The sequence below is a fragment of the Dreissena polymorpha genome, chromosome 5 (assembly GCF_020536995.1).
Source record: "Dreissena polymorpha isolate Duluth1 chromosome 5, UMN_Dpol_1.0, whole genome shotgun sequence".
In the NCBI taxonomy this organism is placed as follows: Eukaryota; Metazoa; Mollusca; class Bivalvia; order Myida; family Dreissenidae; genus Dreissena; species Dreissena polymorpha.
Window position 1 is genome coordinate 113,597,710 of NC_068359.1, and position 21,935 is coordinate 113,619,644.

The 21,935-nt window shown below is 37.2% G+C and overlaps 1 protein-coding gene across 2 annotated transcripts in view; it reads right to left on the reverse strand.

Annotated features, from left to right (window-relative positions):
• Nucleotides 1–1,830: 1,830 nt before the first annotated feature.
• LOC127881524 (guanine nucleotide-binding protein-like 3 homolog) overlaps nucleotides 1,831–21,935 on the reverse strand; it is a 33,873-nt gene continuing 13,768 nt past the window's right edge. For both annotated transcript variants that reach the window (XM_052429439.1, XM_052429437.1), the window contains exons 3-17: nucleotides 21,293–21,350; nucleotides 20,899–20,981; nucleotides 19,964–20,092; nucleotides 18,562–18,645; nucleotides 17,625–17,760; nucleotides 16,971–17,074; nucleotides 16,491–16,635; nucleotides 14,839–14,926; nucleotides 14,316–14,427; nucleotides 11,445–11,510; nucleotides 9,357–9,499; nucleotides 6,658–6,788; nucleotides 5,552–5,760; nucleotides 5,040–5,232; nucleotides 1,831–2,017 (exon numbers count right to left, since the gene is read on the reverse strand). In XM_052429439.1, coding sequence (XP_052285399.1) covers nucleotides 1,914–2,017; nucleotides 5,040–5,232; nucleotides 5,552–5,760; nucleotides 6,658–6,788; nucleotides 9,357–9,499; nucleotides 11,445–11,510; nucleotides 14,316–14,427; nucleotides 14,839–14,926; nucleotides 16,491–16,635; nucleotides 16,971–17,074; nucleotides 17,625–17,760; nucleotides 18,562–18,645; nucleotides 19,964–20,092; nucleotides 20,899–20,981; nucleotides 21,293–21,350 — 1,785 coding nt within the window. In that variant the 3' untranslated portion in view covers nucleotides 1,831–1,913. The remainder of the gene's footprint in view (nucleotides 2,018–5,039; nucleotides 5,233–5,551; nucleotides 5,761–6,657; nucleotides 6,789–9,356; nucleotides 9,500–11,444; nucleotides 11,511–14,315; nucleotides 14,428–14,838; nucleotides 14,927–16,490; nucleotides 16,636–16,970; nucleotides 17,075–17,624; nucleotides 17,761–18,561; nucleotides 18,646–19,963; nucleotides 20,093–20,898; nucleotides 20,982–21,292; nucleotides 21,351–21,935) is intronic.

Genomic DNA, 21,935 nt, shown 5'->3' on the forward strand with positions numbered 1-21,935 from the left:
TGACCTAGTGACATGATAATCAATAGGGTACATCTGCGAGTCATGATCAATATACCTATGAAGTTTCATGTACCTAGGCATAAGCGTTCTTGAGTTATCATCCAGAAACCATTTTACTTTTTCAGATCACCGTGACCTTTGACCTAGTGACCTGAAAATCAATAGGGGTCATCTGCGAGTCATGATCATTGTACCTATGAAGTTTCATGATCCTAGGCATAAGCGTTCTTGAGTTATCATCCAGAAACCATTTTACCATTTCAGGTCACCATGACCTTGACCTTTGACCTAGTGACCTGAAAATCAATAGGGGTCATCTTCGAGTCATAATCAATGTACTTATGAAGTTTCATGATCCTAGGCATAAGCGTTCTTGAGTTATCGTCCGGAAACCATTTTACTATTTCGGGTAATTGTGACCTTGACCTTTGACCTAGTGACCAGAAAATCAATAGGGGTTATCTGCGAGTAATGATCAATGTACCTATGAAGTTTCAAGATCCTAGGCATAAGCGTTCTTGAGTTATCAACCGGAGACCATTTTACTGCTTGGGGTCACCGTGACCTTGACCTTTGACCTAGTGACCTGAAAATCAATAGGGGTCATCTGCGAGTCATGATCAATGTATCTATGAAGTTTCATGATCCTAGGCATAAGCGTTCTTGAGTTATCATCTGGAAACCATTTTACTATTTCGGGTCATCGTGACCTTGACCTTTGACCTAATGATCTGAAAATCAATAGGGGTCATCTGCGAGTCATGATCAATGTACCTATGAAGTTTCATGATCCTTGGCATAAGCGCTCTTGAGTTATCATCCAGACACCATCTGGTGGACGGACGGACCGACATGAGCAAAACAATATACCCCTCTTCTTCGAAAGGGGGGGGGGGGGGGAGGGGGCATAATGAGAAAACTGCCCCCTTCCCAGCAGCCATGTTATTCAACTGACCAGAACCATTTTTGAACTCAACTCTCGTATCAAGGAAACAAATGTTCTGAGCAAATTTCATGAAAATTGGGCCAAAAATGGGACTTCTACTGTGTTCACATGTTTTCACTATATACATATTGAGAAAAATGCCCCGCCCACTGGCGGCCATGTTTTTCCGCCAATCCCGACCATTTTCAAACTCGTCCGAGATATCAATAAAACCAATGTTATGACCAACTTTCATGATGATTTGGCAGAAATTGTGACTTCTAGAGTGTTTACAAGGTTTCTCTATAGCCAAATAGGGAAAACTGCCACTATATAAATATAGAGAAAAATGCCCTGCCCACTGGCTGCCATGTTTTTTCACCGATCTCGACCATTTTCGAACTCGTCCGAGACCTCAATTGAACCAATGTTTTGACCAACTTTCATGATGATTGGGCAAAAATTGTGACTTCTAGAGTGTTTACAAGGTTTCTCTATAGCCAAATAAGGAAAACTGCCCCACCCACTGGCGGCCATGTTTTTCAACGGATCGGAACCACTTTTGAACTCAACTAAGATATCATTAAGACATACATTTTGACTAAGTAACATGAAGATTGGGCATGAAATGTGACTTCTACAGTGTTTACAAGTTTTTTGTTTTTTTTTACCTATTGACCTAGTTTTTGACCCGGCACAACCCAGTTTCGAACTCGACCGAGATTTCATTGGGACAGAGCTTCTGACCAAGTTTCATGAAGATGGGACAAGAAATGTGGTCTCTAGAGTGTTTACGAGCAAATGTTAACGGACGGATGGACGGACGGACATACGACGGACAAAGACCGGTCACAAAAGCTCACCTGAGCAATCAGGTGAGCTTAGAATATCCACAAACACATTCATCAGATGTTAACATTTATTTTAATTGGAAAGAACCAGTTCACAGTTTCATGGCCATGTTTTCTAATTCACATACATATAACGTTCACTTAAAGTCTTCTTCAAAGTTGTAGTCTCCATCTGCATCTACATCGTTGTCCAGGGAGAACGCTGAGGTCAGGGCATCTGACAGCTCGCCTGCAACCTTGTCTGGAACAAGGAGATTACATTGAAAAACTTATTTGACGTTAACAAATCAGAGAGACGCTTGTTTGTGAAATTACTGTAACAGTTTTTCTGTAAGTATATTGCACAGGACAACAGTACAATACTCAGTCAGGTTCCTCTCTTTTTTTACGATATTAGTTAACAAATACCTCAATCTTTTATCCAGTTAGCAAAATCCAGAAAATATGACACCAACTTTATCTATAAACTCACAACCCCTTCATTTTAAAATGTCAAAAAGTGATAGAAATAATAAAATAAGTTGTTTTAAGTATTCAGATATTAAAAGGTACAGCTTTACAACAGTTATGGAATTATTTCAACAAGAGGGCCTGAAAGGCCCAAAGTCGCTCACCTGAGATAACAAGATATTCTTGGGACAAATCTTCTGACCAAGTTTCATGAAGATCGGAAAATAAATGTGGCCTTGACAGTGTTAACAAGGTTTTACTATAGCCATATAAGGAAAAATGCCCCACCCCCTGGCAGCCATGTCTTCCAACCAACCGGCATCATTTTTGAACTCGTCCAAGATATTATCGGGATGAATTTTTCTGACCAAGTTTCATGAAGATCGGAGAGTTAATGTGGCCTCAAGAGTGTTAACAAGATTTTACTATAGCCATATAATGAAAAATGCCCCGCCCCTTGGCAGCCATGTTTTTCAAGCAAGGTTACCATTTTTTTACCTCATCCAAGATATCATTGGGACAAATCTTCTGAGCAAGTTTCATGAAGATAGGAAAATAAATGTGGCCTCTAGAGTGTTAACAAGGTTTTACTATTGCCATATAAGGACAAATGCCCCGCCCCTGGCTGCCATGTTTTTCAACCAACCGGCATCATTTTCAAACTCGTCCAAGATATTATTGCGATGAATCTTCTGACCAAATTTCATGAAGATCAGACAATAAATGTGGCCTCTAGAGAGTTAACAAGATTTTACTTAAGCCATATAAAGCCATATAAGGAAAAATGCCCAGCCCCTTGGCAGCCATGTTTTTCAAGCAAACGTAACCATTTTCGAACTCGTCCAAGATATCATTGAGACCAATCTTCTGACGAAATTTCATGAAGATTTGATAACAAATGTGGCCTCTAAAAGTTAACAAGGCAAATGTTGACGCCGCTCAAAACATAATGCACAACGGACAAAAGGCGATCACAAATGCTCATCATGAGCACCCATGAGCACGTTGTGCTAAGGTGAGCTAAAAAAAGTGATACAATTACTTCTTGGGAAACACTATAAGTTTACCACTTTGTGGTCTATCTCCCATGTTAAAATTTAAAACTTGCCATCTGCAGATGTCATTTTACGCCAAATGTGCTGTGACCTTAAACCTAAATTTACGCAATGTTTTTCAATACTTTTTTTCATTATAAAAAACAACCCTTTGTTTACTGTTTATTTTTTACGATGCTGCTTTAGCGAAGCAGCTCGCTGAAGCAGCTCATCTAAATTATGAAACCATGAAAAAATTCTTCAAAATGGCGACCTATGTAAAAGACCGAGCCAGTCCGATTACATTAGCTAAATTTTCTCAATCAGCATATCTCGCTGATTATCATTGACAAACCTATTGCCAAGCAATATAGTCCCCTACCTGGATCCACCATTGTCAGAAATTCCACCATTGTTAGATTTTTTAATTTTTGTTGTTGCTATAGAAACCAGAATTTTTGACGTAGAAACAAAATGAAATGACGTGCATAATGTGCATATTGCCATCTATCCATGTTTCATGAAAAAATACTTTAAAAGTTATCGCAGGATCCAGAAAACCACCATTTTCAGCAGTATTTCTAGTCTATTTGTTGCCATAGCAACCGGAATTTTTGACGTAGGAACAAAATGAAATGACGTGCATAATGTCCATATTGCCATCTATCCATGTTTCAAGTTTCATGAAAAAATATTCAGAATTTTTAAAGTTATCGCAGGATCCAGAAAAGTGTAAGACAGACTGACAGACGGACAGAGTGCAAACCATAAGTCCCTTCCTGTGAAACCGGTAGGGGACAATAAAGGGAAAGGCAGCTTGGTTCCCATCCTCTTTCAAATTTATCGAGAGGTTTGGGACAGGAACCAGACACGAAACTGCCAGGTGGCCCTTCAAACGCTCTGACATTGGGAAAACCCCAAATGTAGTTATTTTTAGATTTGATAGAGAATGTAACCCGCCTCCCAGTTTTGCTGAATGTGTCAAGTTCCCCACGGGTGCTACTTCCCCGTACCCCCAAATTTTTTTTGCGTGCCCAAAATTTTTCTTACCCAATTTTTTTCATACCCAAATTTTGTTTCCTACCCAAATATTTTCGTAAACATTTGTTTTTCGTACACAATGTTTTTTTCGTACCTTTTTTTTTTTCGTACTCATTTTGTTTTGTACCCAATTTTTTTTGTACCCAAATATTTTTTTGGCATAATTTTTTCGTACCCAAAATTTTCATACCCAAATTTTTTTGTGGTGATGTAGATAAACTTAAATTATGCTTTTAAATTCATCCTCTTCAAAAGCATCGTCACACCAGTACTGTCAGTACTTTGAATTTTTTCGGTAAACTGATCACAATGGTATTTCTCTCACTTTCTTCATGTGCTCAACACTATCTGTTTTATATTAAACAACTTATCTATTCACTGATACATTACGAAAAACAATTATGACCCAATCTTTATGCAATTCTAAATCAAGTCCTTTCACTGAAAGGAGTGAGAATGTCTTACCTACGAGCCTCACTCTGGGTTTAATGCATCACAGTAAAGTTTTGTCACAGATAGGCCTTTACAGTCCACACTGGCTAATTAGGAAAAACACTTTCCACTTATATAGAATTTTTTAATTAAGGATGTCCGTTCAAAAGTAAAAATCAAATATACGCGGAAAGTGTCATCTTTGATTAGACCATGTAGACTGCACAGGCTTATCTGTGACGACACTTTACATTCTTGCATTAAAGCCCATTTTCTCAGAGCAAGGCTTTCATATTCAAATCTCACCTCGTCTTCGCCTTTGTTTCTTCATCTTCTTAAAGTCCTGTTTCCGTGCCTTGTTCAACTGTGGAAGACCGACACTGAGTGTTTCTGCCTTACTGGCCTTAATCTGTTGTATCTTCCCGGGTACTGGATCTGACACTGTAGAGGTCCGGGATCGAGGCTTGCTCCCTGGGAGTGACACTGTCACTTGGGACATCTGTTACAGGGGAAACATTTATGTCATTAGAAATCTCATAAGAAATTCCATTGTTTCTTTTGTTTTCTTTTTATTGTTGTTTTTAAAGCATACCAGTACATTTTTTTCTGATGAATTTTCAGGTTACAAAATTTAATGTTTATGAACTTGAATTAAAAAATTGTTTAGCATAAAATACTGGTACTAAGTATCATATTGGAATAAGTGTAAGTGTTTTCATCCTCCTGAAAATCTTTTAGGATTACAGACATGGTCTTACCTAAAAGCCTTTAAAAATTATAGTTTCACAACTATTTTGACTATTACAATAGTACCTTACCTCTTCATCTTCACTCTCCTCCATTTCTTCTACTTCCTCTTCCTCCTCATTTTCCTCCTCTTCCTCCTCAGACATATCTTCATTCTCCACCTCCTCATCATTCACTGTATTCAGCTCAACAACACGACTAATATCCTCCAAGTTCATCACGATCTCTGTAGGACCCATACTTTCAACCAACATGTGCTTCGTACTGGTTTTGTCTAGCGCTAAAATACACATAACAATACTATCCTGTAAGATTTTAATTTTGATTTATAACCAGCAAGCTTATTTAGTAAATATATATTTTCCTTTCACTTCATGGGATACACTGATATGAATAATTATTAACGAAACAACATAAACAAGCAAATTCGTTGAATTGATATCCCCTGCCAATATGCTTCTGGACACAAAAGTGTTATATTTGACACTCAAAAAAAGCATTTGTTCACAATACAAAGGGCCATAACACTGTTATTTACAGATGGTGTACAATGCCATTTGGCGTGCATCATCCTCTTGTCCATATGAGTGTTGTTCTGAGAAAACTGGGCATAATGCATGTGTGTAGTGTCGTCCGATGTTAGCCTGTGCAGTCCACATAGGCTAATCAGGGAGGACACTTTTCGCCTTAATTGGATTTTTGCTAACAAAAAACTTCATTTAAATGAAAAATGTCATAAAAGCGGAGAGTGTCGTCCCAGATTAGCCTGTGCGGACTGCACAGGCTAATTTGGGACGACACTTTACGCACAAGCATTATGCCCAGTTTCCTCAGAACGCGATTCATATATATACTTATACCGAGTTTCAATGAAATCCACCAAATACCTTCCAAGATATGGCTTTGGACAGACTGAAAGACGGACGGACAGATGGACGGACAACTCCAAAACAATATCTCTCCGCCTATGGCGGGGATAACAAATTGAGATTGGTGTAAAACATAAAAGAGTCTACAAACAATTAACTGGTAAATTGAAATGAAAATCAAGCAAGATTTGTTTGTAAGATTTCCAGAATAGGAATATTGTAAGAAAATGGATGCTTATCAAATGGCCAATGCAGGCAAGACATTTTAGTAAAGATAGTTGAAAACAAAATTTCAAGTAATGCCTTACTGTCTATGACTTTCTGCTGTTCTGACAGAAGACTATCAATGTCAAACTCCTTTCCCATCTGAGTGACAATCTCTGCATGTATGTGGGTCTCTCTCTGCTCTGGAGGGTGTGTGTAATAGCAGATCTTACCCCTGGAGAATAACAGTGTAGACAATTGTATGATGGTGTGTGTAGTAGCAGATCTTACCCCTGGAGAATAACAGTGTAGAAAATTGTATGAGGGTGTGTGTAGTCACAGATCTAACCCCTGGAGAATAACAGTGTCAAAAATCGTATGATGGTGTGTGTAGTAGCAGATATTACCCCTGGAGAATATCAGTGTAGACAATTGTATGAGGGTGTGTGTAGTAGCAGATCTTACCCCTGGATAATAACAGTGTAGACAATTGTATGTTTGGTGTGTGAAGTAGCAGATCTTACCCCTAGAGGATAACAGTGCAGACAAGTGTATGATATAGTGTGTAGTAGCAGATCTTACCCCTGGGGAATAACAGTGAAGACAAGTGTATGAGGGTGTGTGCAGTAGCAGATCTTACCCCTGGAGAATAACAGTGTAGACAATTGTATGAGGGTGTGTGTTGTAGCAGATCTTACCCCTGGAGAAAAACAGTGTAAACAAGTGTATGAGGGTGTGTGTAGTAGCAGATCTTACCCCTGGAGAATAACAGTGCAGACAATTGTATGAGGGTGTGTGTAGTAGCAGATCTTACCCCTGGAGAATAACAGTGTAGACAAGTGCATGATTGTGTGTGTTGTAGCGGATATTACCCCTGGATAATAACAGTGTAGACAAGTGTATGAGGTTGTGTGTAGTAGCAGATATTACCCCTGGAGAATAACAGTGTAGACAAGTGCATGATGGCGTGTGTAGTAGCAGATCTAACCCCTGGAGAATAACAGTGTAGACAAGTTTATGAGGGTGTGTGCAGTAACAGATCTTACCCCTGGAGAATAACAGTGCAGACAATTGTATGAGGGTGTGTGTAGTAGCAGATCTTACCCCTGGAGAATAACAGTTTAGACAAGTGCATGATGGTGTGTGTAGTAGCAGATATTACCCCTGGAGAATAACAGTGTAGACAAGTGCATGATGGTGTGTGTAGTAGCAGATATTACCCCTGGAGAATAACAGTGTAGACAAGTGCATGATGGTGTGTGTAGTAGCAAATCTTACCCCTGGAGAATAGCAGTGTAGACAATTGTATGAGGGTGTGTGTAGTAGCAGATCTTACCCCTGGAGAATAAAAGTGTAGACAAGTGTATGAGGGTGTGTGTAGTAGCAGATCTTACCCCTGGAGAATAACAGTTTAGACAAGTGCATGATGGTGTGTGTAGTAGCAGATATTACCCCTGGAGAATAACAGTGTAGACAAGTGCATGATGGTGTGTGTAGTAGCAGATCTTACCCATGGAGAATTATAATGCAGACAATTGTATGAGGGTGTGTGTAGTAGCAGATCTTACCCCTGGAGAATAGCAGTGTAGACAATTGTATGAGGGTGTGTGTAGTAGCAGATCTTACCCCTGGAGAATAAAAGTGTAGACAAGTGTATGAGGGTGTGTGTAGTAGCAGATCTTACCCCTGGAGAATAAAAGTGTAGACACGTGTATGAGGGTGTGTGTAGTAGCAGATCTTACCCCTGGAGAATAACAGTGTAGACAATTGTAAGAGCAGGCCTCTGAAGAAAGCAGATTGATGCATGTGTGCACAGTTTTGTACCTGATTAGCCTGTGTGCCTAGGCTTATCTGGGACAACACATACCAGTTTGTTTTCATTAAAGGAAGTCTCCACTTTAAAAAATCCAGTCTGAGCAGAAACTGCAGTCCCAGATAAGCAGATGCGAACTTCAAGGGACAATCATGGACAATACTTCAATATACACATTCATAAAGGCTGTTATTTCCACAGACCAGGTCTAATCAATTTTTCAATGTTCCAATTCTCATTTTGCTTTTGTTTGTGTGTGGAGGGGCAAGATCCAAGCTCCTTAACCCTGGACTGACAGGTCACTGCTTAACTAAACTGGCCAGACATTAAGTGATTTGGCATTTACAATGATAAGTTTGTAACTAATGAGTGAGACACTTAAATAAACTTTGAGTGCAATCAATACATGTCACAGAATTGAACAAGGAGGAGTGCTGACAGTTTATAGCGACTTACAGTCTCCACAAAGTTACAGTAGCACAAATACTACCAGTAAAACCAAGCCACTCTATGTTATCAACCCAGTTAGCCTAATTAGTTGCTAAATATCATAATTCATAATATTTAGCTATGGCTAATTTAGATTGCCCCCCCCCCCCCCTCTCTCCTTCTTAATTTGAAACAAAGTTCATAACTAGGGCATATTATTACTCCTGAGTAAACGGTGCAAGTTGATACCTGTAATACCTGACCAAGGGAAATTTTTATAAAAATTGTTGATTACTGTTACAAAATAATGAAAACCTAATTATTCATCAAATTGATCAATAGATACATTTATTGAAAATAATCAAAGACACTAAAGCTATTTGTATAGAATTTAAATACATGTTTTTCTGATGTCACTAAGTTACATAAAAAAAAATATTTTAAGAAAGTTTTTTTCAATTATGGGGAGCAACTTTACTTTGACTGGGACTATGGCAGTCAAGTTTTACAGTATTGCTGAAAGTAAAGCCAGAGGTACCGAATGCCTGATGTATCACTCACAAGTTCCACTGCTGTATGACACCCTTGGCAGCCTTGTTCACATCAGGGATGCCCCCCTTCCGCAGTTTCCCCTGGCGACGAGCCAGCAGGGACAGGAACTCATGTACATCTTTGTACTCCTCCACGCCAAAGTGGAGCATCATCTGCCATTGGGAGGAAGAGGGGGTTAAAAGAGGGAACTTCAAGGGCTTGTATGGCATGGCAGTGTTCCAGCTAGGCCTAAACAGAAGGGCAGAGTACCTTACTGTCACACTGTCACATGGTCCCTTCTTGTCCACTTGGACCTCAACTATGCTGCTTTATTTATCTGATTACATCATTATACAGTAAATTTCACAAAATTTCAATTAACTAATTAACTTTTGACAGTACAAAGAGTTTTATTAATTAAAGAAAGAATATTTAAAAGCCAAGACATGGACAGTGAAATATATACATATATAACACATACTCTATTGAAACTATGCAACAGGGATACTGTGGCCATGTAAATTAAGTGCCCTTTTGAGAAATTACCATCCTTCCTTTTACACATCATAGCTGGAGCACTGCAATTCATTTTTTATAAAGTATGAGTTTTCAAGAGTGCTTTCAAGTCATTCTTGTTTCCAAACAATTATATGCATGAACAGAGGGACAATGAATAGTTTAATATGTTACTGTATTTAGCTGAAATGCTGCTGATATGCCCCATTTAAGCAGAAATATAATTACATGTTTTAGTACTAAACCGATCAGTTCACACACAAATGTGCACAGTGTCACAGAGCTCCAGATAACTTTTCTGAGTAATTGGCTAAATACCCACTACTTTGAGTTCAATTGGGTATTTTCATTTTCGATTGGGTACAAAAAAGTCAGTACCCCCTACTTTAATTGACAATTGGGTATTTTTGTATTAAAATTGAGTCTTTTCATTGTCTTAAATGATTAAATGCTTACCTGAATGAGCCGGTTAAGTTCCACTCTTAATTGATTAGTTTCAGAGATCTTGTGTAAATATGTAGATGTATCCATAATATACAGTCTCCATTAAAAAAAAGTTCGACGAGTTGTTCCACCAGTTTTCTTACAATGTAAGCACTGTCTGCGTTTGCCTTCGACACAATATCGTCAAAAATTGGTTGCATTATATTTTCCGCATCTGATTTTGTGTTGCTAGCGGATAAATAACTTAAAGGGATATTATGCACATTTTTCAGTTTTGAAATGAGCTGAAAAAAGTAACAGGTCAAAAGAGTTAGTTAAAATGTGGTAATTGACCATTTATCTACAACTCATCTTGCTACCAGTTGTTTATAAAAAAATTATATATTTTATTCGATATTGTACATGACTGTCCCAGTCCTTTAAGCCAAAATGATCCGTAAAACAAAATTATGTCATCGTACATCAAATCATTTCTGTCGTCAGTTGCCAAAACGAAAGTACAGTTGATATTCAAATGCATTATTTTTCTCTTTCCAGGATATTGTTTAAGTATGTTGATGCTGCATTAACAAATATACGTGTATATAAAGTGAAAACACCAAAACTAAACAACGGTTGCAATATACACCTATAAACATAGCATGATATACTGTTTGATGCGCATAATATCACTTTAAAATTGAGTTTTTTGTGCCTGGGATACGATATTTCCCCTTTTACGGCCTCGAGGTTTCGACATTTTCACAACAATAACACGTATTTACATAGACGCTTTCTTCCGTACATATTATTGTGCTGAATGTTATAATGAAAGCACTTGGAATAAGCGGAACGAATCCGGTATATAGGACTGGGTATTTCCAGAACAGATTTACTCATTACGCAGAGAAAAAATACGATATGCGTAATCGGCAATTTCAGTTGGGTTTCGGTATGCAGAGTTTTATTTTTCTATGTGTAATCGGCAATTTACGCAAATACGCACCTTATCTGCAGCTCTGGTGTCAGTAATTAGTACGGAACTTTCCAAACTAAGGTTGATGTGAAAACCACTTACAATACCAGTGGCATCTTGCACACTCAATTAAGTGAGACGAAATCCTGACGCATGTACACATTGAATTCATATAAGTGATTATCAACAGATAGTCTCCATACCTGTTGTTTATTGCATCTCTTAAGTATAGCTTCCACCGGGCTGATAGGATCTTGTAGACTTTCCAACTGGAAATACATAAAATAATAAATCTATATAAAATCCAGACATGGCGAAAGACCGTCACAATTTACAGGCCGGACTGGCCTACCAGGAGAAAAATTTCACAGGCCAGTTGAACTTTTCACAGGCCTCAATTTTAAGTGTTTTACTGGGGAGTACATAATGCCATTAGTCTCGGCATGGCAATGTAAATTCACAAAAGGGCAAACATAAGCATGAAAACTTGATTTGAGGAAATAAATTAAGCGTGTTAGTTTCAGTTTGTGGATATATTTACGCTTTAAACATACATACGTGAGTGTTGTCGATGTATATAGCTAAGAGTAATTGATATATTAAATAAGTTTACCTTTAAATATCAATTTCACTAACAATTGCCATTACAGTAAACTGTATAGAGTGGCAAACATAATAAAAGCAGAATATGCACATGAATCTGATTAAACACAGATCCACTTACATATTAATTAAATCATGTTTGTCTTTTTTTTGCATTTTCGAACGATAATCCTGTAACTGTTAAAAGTATTTTTCTTCGCAAGTAGACTGCATTCCAATTTTCCAACACCTGTTCTGTGACATTCAGTACATACATTTCCAAAAATAGTTATTTGTATCTAAAACGTATGCTACATCGTAGAATGACACGCGCTTTTCATTAATCCATACTAATTTTATGACGTCCGTCGTTATTCGATTGTTATTTGTTCTTTATGCTGAGCATCGTTATTTGTTTTTATTGTCCGCCATCTCCTTGGATCACTTTAACAACATGACTTTGTGTTCAACGAATGTAAACTCGTATATGTCCGACAATTTTGCGCGGACCAATAGTTAAGTATGATGTCTGTCGGCGAGACGCTCCGTTAACGTTTTGAATCACTTTCAGAATTTATCGATGCAGTGTGTTACGAAATTCAACGAATTATGTCCGGCAATATCATGAGTCGGTAATCACGAAATAATGTAGTTGCAAAAACTGCAAGAGGGATACACTATTTTGAAGCAAAGATTGTCGGCCAGTTAGAGTAAGGCCGAGGATTTTGCATTTCACCGTCAGCCTTTTAAATATTCGTCGGCAATGGCCGACGGGCTTTCTCCATGTCTGAAAATCCCCATGTTCTGGGAAAACGGGGGTAGAACATAAGCTTTAAGTGTCATCCCTGATAAGCCTGTGCTATCTGCACAGGCTAATCAGGGACGACACTTTCCGTCTTCACTTGATTTTTATTTTGAATAGACCTCCTTTAATTGATAAATTAAACAAGACTATTGCCAAGCAATAAAAGTCCCCTTCTGGTAACTATTTTAGAGAGATTATTATTATTTTAAGTATATTTGTTGCCATAGAAACCAGAATTGTTCATCTAGACAAATAATAAAATGATGTGCATGATCTCAATATTGTCATGTGTCCATGTTTAAAATAATGTGAAGAACTTTTTAAGTTATTGCAAGATTCACCATTTTCAGCAATATGTGTAGTTTATTTGTTTCCATAGCAACCAGAATTCTTGACATAGGAACAAAATGAAACCGGTAGGGGACAATAAGTATATTGTATGTACATACATGTATCTAAAAGGGGAGACAGATGAAATATACTTTCAATTAAGTTACATTTAAACAAAAGATACAGGCTTTTCCAGGAACACTTGAAACCGCACCCCTGTTATAGTATAAGGATTAATTTGAATTCACCGAAAATATCATCTGTTCAAAATATTTCAAATGCTTTACATGTGATTTCTGAGATACATGATTGAGAAATATTGCAAATGAAGTTAGATAAGATTGTCAGACAGAGAAGCATCAGTGAACATTTATGAAACAAAGCACCGCATAACGGGTGCCACGCTCGGCTACGGGTGCAGTTTTGAATAAATGAAAGCTTGTTATTTTTTTTAGGTCACAGTGACCTTGACCTTTGACCTAGTGACCCAAAAATGGGTGTGGCCTGTAGAACTCATCAAGGTGCATCTTCATATGAAGTTTCAAAGTTGTAGGTGATAGCACTTTGATTTTAGAGCCCATATCAAGGTTTAAGCATGATGCAGACGGCGGACGTAAGACGGCGGACGACGAGCTGGCTATGACAATACCTAGGGTTTTCTCCAAAAACGCCGAGGTAATAATTATCAATTGGCCAGTGAAATTGCGCTTCTTCACTTTTGTCTCATTTCTCATAATAAGTTAAGAAACAAGGGACAAAATTGTCACAAAACCATGTTTTCATTGTGAAAAAAAAATCTGATAAAGGGAGAAAACTCAAACTGAACTTTTGAAATGAACAAACAAAATAAACCCCCTTTGTAAGTTTGTTTTTAAAAAAATCTATTTTTAGTCGTGGCGACCTTGACATTGGAGATATTGACGTGATTCTTTCGTGCGACACACCGTCCCATGATGGTGAACAAATGTGCCAAATGATTTTAAAATCTCACAATGAATGACATAGTTATGGCCAGGACAAGCTCATTTATGGCCATTTTTGACTCAATGTGTGACCTTGACCTTGGAGATATCGACGTAATTATTTCGCGCGACACACCGTCCAATGATGGTGAACAAATGTGCCAAATGATTTTAAAAACTGACAATGAACGACATAGTTATGGCCCGGACAAGCATGTTCCGCCCGCCCGCCAGCCAGCCAGCCCGCCCGCATTCGCCAATCTAATAACCAGTTTTTTTCTTCAGAAAACCTGGTTAAAAATAAAAATGTTGAGAGAAAAAAGTATCAGTAACTTTGAGCACAGAGGATCTCGTTATTCATGTTCCCTTTTTGATTGCATGTCTGAGCAACTCACCTTAACACAGTTCCTGAGGATTGTTGCCGTGTCAGAGTTTCCTGCCGCCATGACGACACCAGGACTGTCTAGAAGACGGATTTTCTTGTCCAGAATTACCTCTTGCATCTGTCTGAAGATAGGGAAGGGGTGTGCACATTGAAATGAAGAAGGAATGATATTTTAATAAGAATATTTTAGTTTCAACTTTCAAGAGATATAATTCTTTGCAAGTATAGGTCACAGTTTTTTACCATGATTGCATTAATATTATCTAAAAGTATGCTAAACATCAGGGCAATAACAGTTATATCAGCACTTTTTTCTCATGTGACATTCATTTTTTTCATAAAAATGTTCACATTTTTCTTTGGCTAAAGCTCTGTTTTGTATTTAATATAAGTTTATAAACCTCTAAATAATATCATTACTCTATTCATTAATATTCATTGATTGTCTTTATGAAGAAGATATGAATTCATGAGCTCCTGACTCACAAACCCTACTCTCTATATTATTCAATGGTTGCAGAGACTGCACCTACTTTGTAACCCCTGGCATGGCCCCTACATTGCAGGCTCGGCCCCTCTTTAAGCTGTTGATAATACTGCTCTTGCCAGTGTTGGGCAATCCTGCATGAACACACAGATAACATTACAGTATATACGAGACTCATTATGGGACAACTGGGCTTTATTCATTTGCCTCGAGTGTCATCTGAGGCTAGCCTCTGCAGTCTGCACGGGCTTATCACAGACAATATTCTCTGCTTTCACATCATTTTTCGTATAAAGGAAGCCTCTTCTAAACCAAATTCCAGTTTATGCAGAAAGTGTTGTCCCTAATCAGCCTGTGCAGACAGCGGACTTCACAGGCTAATGTGGGACAACACTTACCACACATGCATTAAGCCCTGTTGTCCATGAATGCGGCTCATAATATAATTGTTATGTTACAAGACAATAAGCTGCAAGACATATTCTCAATACTTGAGACATAAGACAGGGCCCTTCCAAGAAGCAATTGTTATGCCATGGGAAATTTAATATTTGAATTTTTTACTTAAAAATAATCAATTTCTTGTATATATTGAAATTGATATCATTATCAAAAATCACACACAACATCCTTATTGAAAAAACAAGAATATCAGGCAAACTAATGGATGCTCTCAGATGATGCGCTTTGTCAATCTATGTGTTAATAACCACCGAAAAAATCTATTATTAGCCTCGGTGACCTTGACCTTGACCCCAGTGACCTTAAACCTCATCAAAAAGTAGAGGTTTATGCAAGGTACGTACATGCCAAATATGAAAGAGATCGGTAAAATATTGAAGGCGCTATGAGAAACTGTAACAAAAGTGTGAAGGAAATATCTATTATTAGCCTCGGTGACCTTGACCCCAGTGACCTTTAACCTCATCAAAAGGTAGAGGTCCATGCAAGGTACGTACATGCCAAATATCAAAGAGATAGATAAAGAATTGAAGGTGCTATGAAAAACTGTAACAAAAGTGTGACGGAAAAATATATTATAATCCTTGGTGACCTTGACCCCAGTGACTTCAAACCCCATCAAAAGGTAAAGGTCCATGCAAGGTACATACATGCCAAATATGAAAGAGATCGGTAAAGTATTGAAGGCGCTATGAGAAACTGTAACAAAAGTGTGAAGGAAGAAAGGAAGGAAGGAAGGAAGGAAGGAAGGAAGGTAGGAATGTAGGAAGGAAGGAAGGAAGGAACTACAAAATGGTTCAGGCATTTACTCAGAAAATATTTCCGGGAGCATAAATAACATAACATTGGTTTCATTGAAACTAAGTTAAATTTTAACATTAAATTTTTTACCTTTTTCTGCAGGTATTTTTTGAATTTGAAGGGGAAATTATGTTCTGTTTTCTTAAGCCCCAAAATGTGATTGAAACATGCAAAGGCTGACATCAAAAGCATTACTCACAGAAATACTAAGCAGAATCATAAAGGTCTCTGTAATTGATTATTTTTCAAACATATAACTAAATTGCTACAAAATTGAAATCCAACCCAAAGAAATCTTTGTTTGGCTTCTTATTTCCTCTATAAACTAAAATTCAGTAAATGAACAATGTAGCATATGGCAGTGTCCACCAAGACACCAATTAGTGGCATTGTGAGCCTTAATTCCATTGAAAATGATCACACTACCCTACATACCTACAACTCCAACTCGTATGGAGGTCTTGATATCCTTATTCCTGCAGTAGTTGCCTAGCAACTTCATCAGTGTCTCCGCCCCAAGACAGTTGCTCGTCTTCAACAGGTCATCATGACCTCCGCCAAGCTTTAATTTCTTCTGACACTGTGAACAGGGCATGTTTATGAACAGCATAGTCACATCCTAGTCCAGTAATTACTCATAATAATAAAAAGCCTGTCATTGTTGTCCATGTTGTGTGATATACGATTTTAAAAATACTCATATGTGTTTGGAAAATAATTATTATTTTTATGACATGGCACATATGTTCTTTCACAAGCAATAGATAACAACTTTTTTCAATTTTTAAGTTGAAAAGGGTTTAATTTCTGGTCATCGCCCCTGTACATTGCTACAGGTAGTATAGTTGAATTGACTATGTCATGTATGATATTCTAGTAGGAGGACCATGCACTTCAATGACACAGACCACTTACCAGACGGTCATTCTGTGTCTGTGTAGAAGCCTTGAAAGCAATCACTGGATACTCATTCTTCAAATACTTGAGCCACGCTTCAACATTCTCCTTTGGAATCAAATCTGAATTAAATATATTAGCTTGTAAAGAAATTAGACCAGATGTATTTTAAGTACATTAATTTATTTCATAGTAAAGCAATCTTTCAACTGGAGCTATTTCACAAAAGAGGACTAATACCCAGGCAACGTTTTGGCAGCAGTCATATTTTTTAGGGACAATGACTTTGGAATGTGAAGATTTGTGTTCACGAAATATTTCAATTTCCATTTAAAATATAAAATTAATATATGCATGTCTTTCACTCCAAAATATTACATTTTTTTAATCTAATAGATGGACCAAACCACTGTCACACACACAAACAATAAAAATCCTTAAGGATATTTTCAAGTTTTATAACTTATTTTCTGTCTAGGGTTGCCCACCATCGTTCTTTCATTACATCTTACACAGAGGACTCTCTTATTGATCTGCAAATGTGGGTGGCAATTGGTTAGTGGGTCCCTTAACACTTCAATCCCCATGTTGACAGTTTAAAAAATAAATACAACATTTCCCATTTGGTGCATTAAAGCTTTTGTTGAGTATATATCATTTTAGTGATCTAACCTATTTTATTTAGCACAAGGACCAGTCGTTTACTGGTTCCTGCTCCGATGACTGCCTCCTCCATCTGCTGACATCGGGAACCGAGGGGGTCCCTTGCATCCAGTACCTCCAAAATCACGTCTGCTGCATCCACAACCTACAAAAAGTACACAACATAGTTACTAAGTCCACAACCTACACAAGGGACATAACCACTTTGATACAGAGTAAACAACCTACATAAGGGACACAACCACTTTGTTACAAAGTCCACAACCTACGCAACGGAAACAACCATTTACGTTTCTTTTTCAGACTCTAGCAGTATCTATAATTTTAAAAAGGAAAACTGTATTTAAAAAGAAGTTGAAAACCCTTGCATGGCCCCTACAATGGAAAGACACATACTTCAAATCTGAGGGGGATGTAAATTTCCGAGGATAAAATATTTTACACACCATTCCTTATGATTTAAGATGCAGTTGAACTTTTTAGTTGGGTTATTTTTCAGTCACTGGGATAAAGAACAATACTTCACAAAAAATAATTCAAATTAAACTTATTATAGAATTCAGATTGAAAGAAGTGGAAAGGAACAACCTTGAAATCACATGTACTTGTGTTTGAGATATAAAAGATCAACATTACTACAATCATGCACTTATGAAATTGAACTTTCAATGATAAAAACTTCTTTAAAATTATGCATACTTGTTGTTTTTTTTCTTGAAGTCAAAATTAGTTAATAACAATTTTCTTAAAACAAGAATTCTGTATATGTACAAATTACTACATAACTTTTAAACACATGTGTGTAATGGTTCAGGCATTTACTCAGAAAAAAGCAATTCATCTATGTTTTCCAAAAAAAATACAGATATTCTGTGTTGTAAATTGAAATATGCATAGAACCAACAAAAACAAACACTATTTTTGAAAATGTCCCATTATTGCAAACCTTTTTGAATTCCTTGTAATACGTCTTCAATGAAATTTCAAGAGGCTTCTCAACAAGTCCAATGTTTTCTTTTTGGACTCCAACCTTAAATAAAATACATGGCTACAGGTAAATGTATATCAAGTATATTGCAGTTACTCACAAACCTGAAGTATAACAGTCAAATTATATATAGTCGCAAACCATTGGCTAAAACTCACTGGAGCCTGGAACTGACAACAAAAGTTCTAGCCATCCAAAATTTGAGCCAGCAGATTTCTGTTATACTTTTGGTTACTAACATAAATCTGCAATAGATTTGCATCTCCAGTTGAACAGTATTTTTACTGTCTAAATTTCGTACTACTTTCTGCATTTATATTTTAATATCTAAATATATACTTAATATATTTATTAATCAATATTTTACAACAGTTGCAAGCCAATATCATACAATTAATGTATGTTTTATCGGCACGATTTTACTTAGCTCGTTTATGGGTACATGTAAGGAACAGCACTAAGAAACAAAACATGCATAATCACTAAATACACATCGCTGATATATTAAACAGCAATACATGAATTTATTTATTTAATTGCTTGTTTTTTTTTAAGAATGACATGATGTCAGCCTGTGTTGTGTTCAAGAGTTGTCAACAAGTTACGAAGTTTTCTATTCCATCTATCACTAAATTCAATTACAGATTGAGTTGAGGACAGGTCTGCTACCGGTGTGGCATAAGATATGGTGCTCCTAGTCAATTAACAGCTTTATGCAACTTGAGGTGAGTTTAAGCAAAACAAACAAAACAAAATACGGAAATTGTGACCAGGACTGTGAAAACAGTTTGAGCCATCCGACAGTTCCACCCTGCAAATTAGAGCAATCCAACACAAAATCAGTGCTTCGAGGAGAGTTCGAGCCAAATGAAAATTCGAGCCAAACAAGTTCAAGCCGTGGGTTTCATTGTAATATGAAGGTTCTTGCATACAATTGTTAATCATTAAAATCAGTCAAAGATTAAAATTTACCAATCAAATCATTACAATATTATCAACATTGGCTTTTGGTATTTAAATGAGCTGATAACTTATTGTAACTAAAGCTTGATCACATATGTAACAAGACTCCCACACCTCTTAATTCTCCCATACCTCTTTTTCAGCTAGGCTCAAGGGCTGATAACTGACAATTGTGTGGTCACTTTGATGACGTATTTTGGTTGTCTGCACATCCAGCAATGACAATTTTCAATTTAATTGCTTGAGAAATGTGAAGCTTGTTAGGATGCCTCCATATATTTACAACATTATAAGCTGGTGCAGATAAATAAACTGACTGACAAAAGTAACTAAAATGTTTAACTCCCTAGAGGTTTATAGTAATACAAGTACCCTAACATTTATAACCAATTCATACCTTCTTGTCGAACTCATTGCCCCGTTTAAGTGCATCCTTGACAAGGCCATCCAGACTTCTCTTCTTCCCCACAAGCTTCTGACGATCCTTCTTCCTTCTCTCCTTCTGTTTCTGCCTCTCTTCTTCTATCTTTAAAAAATGTCAAACATAAGATAATGGGGGAAAAACCTGGTATCTCCTCCATTTAAAATATATAAATGTGCTTGTTTGTTCGGAATGTTCAGCATTATAACATAATTTTATGTTGAATGTGTCCTTAAACCATAAAATCTCAATCATCATGAACTTGAATTAACCCTTTTAAAGAAGCATAATTATTCCTTTGAGGGTTTGTGGACTCGTGGTAATGGTATCCTGACGTTACCCTTGTCTCAATCAGCATGAACTTGAATTTACCCTTTTAAAGGAAGCATAATTATTCCTTTGGGGGTTTGTGGACTCGTGGTAATGGTATCCTGACGTTACCCTTGTCTCAGTCTCTGGTTTGTCTTGCTGATCTTTCAAATCTATGGTTACTGTGCATGTTTGTTTTTTTTGTTTTACGTAGTACTTATTGTTTAAGTTTTAGATTTTATTGTTTCATTAATTGTCTTATAGCTATATACATAGCGTAGTTTTATAGTGTCTTGTTGATCTTTCTAATCTATGGTAACTGTGCATGTTTTTACATAGTACTTATAGTATAAAAGAGTAGTTTTATAGTATAATTGAGTAGTTTTAATCGATTTCTTTTGAAACAGTGTTGCAAAATGTATTCGTATCTGTGATATGTCAAATGTTATTATGTAAAGCGCCTTTGAACGTGCACTCTTGCATGAAAAGGGCGCTATATAAATCCGGTATAATAATAATAATAAAATATTTTATGTAAATGGGTATTGCTTTGAACAAAAGCTGAATGTTAAAATAGTCTAGCAACAAGCAAACCATCTCACCTGTCTTTTCCTGTCTTCGGCCTCTTTCAACACAATCTCTTTGAATGGAGCACTGCTTGGAATGCCTGGATCTTTGCGCCTCTCTGCAAATATGAGAAGATAATCCAAGTATTACCGATTAGAATCGTTGTGAAGTGTAGAACTTAAAGGTCAAGTATTGAAGAGCACAATATTCACTTGTTTATATCTTCAAAACAACTGACCATGATGAGATTTTCCTATATACACTTTGCTTCAGAAGTTTCAAAAAAACATTATAGCGCTCTGTTTTCGAACCAGGTAAAGCATACTTGCAAAATTATAACCAGCAGTCATTTTGACAGATTGTGAGAATAGATCATTGTTTACAGATATCTTTTATAAATGTAACAAATTAAATAACAAAATATCTCACTTGTGAATGCTGGCTTGTTCTTTGCTTCTCGTTTCTTTTTTCTATTGTGCTCTGCTACCTGTCAATACATTGTAATTGGTGTCATTTTCATCACAGCATATGCAATTATTTTACAATTGCTTACCCTTGTTATTCCAAAACTTAAGTTCTTGTATGGAGACGAGTTCATGCACATATACCTTTTCTTAAACAAGAGCTGTCAGAGGACAGCACGCTCGACTACTCGAGTGCTTGACAGTATAACGTAAGCCATCATGGGGAAATTGTTCATATGAAATAATTTATTAGACGATCTTTCAAAAATAAAAAAGGAATCAAAAAAAATATTTATTTGGGGGGGTGGGGGGGGTGTAGGGGGGTGGGGGGGGTAGGGGGGTGGAGGGGGGGGGTAGGGGGGGTAGGGGGGTGAGAGGGGGTATAATGTGGGGTGTGGTAATTTATTAGATGATGTTTAAAAAAAAATGGGGGGGGGGGGGATAGGGGGGTGAGAGGGGGGTATAATGTATGGTGTGGTAATTTATTAGATGATGTTTAAAAAAAATGGGGGGGAGGTTGGGGGGGGGGGGGGAAAGGGATTCTGGGTAGGGGCGTGGGGTCTTGTTTGGGTGGAATCCATTGTGGTATTCAGGTAAGTGTTGAACCG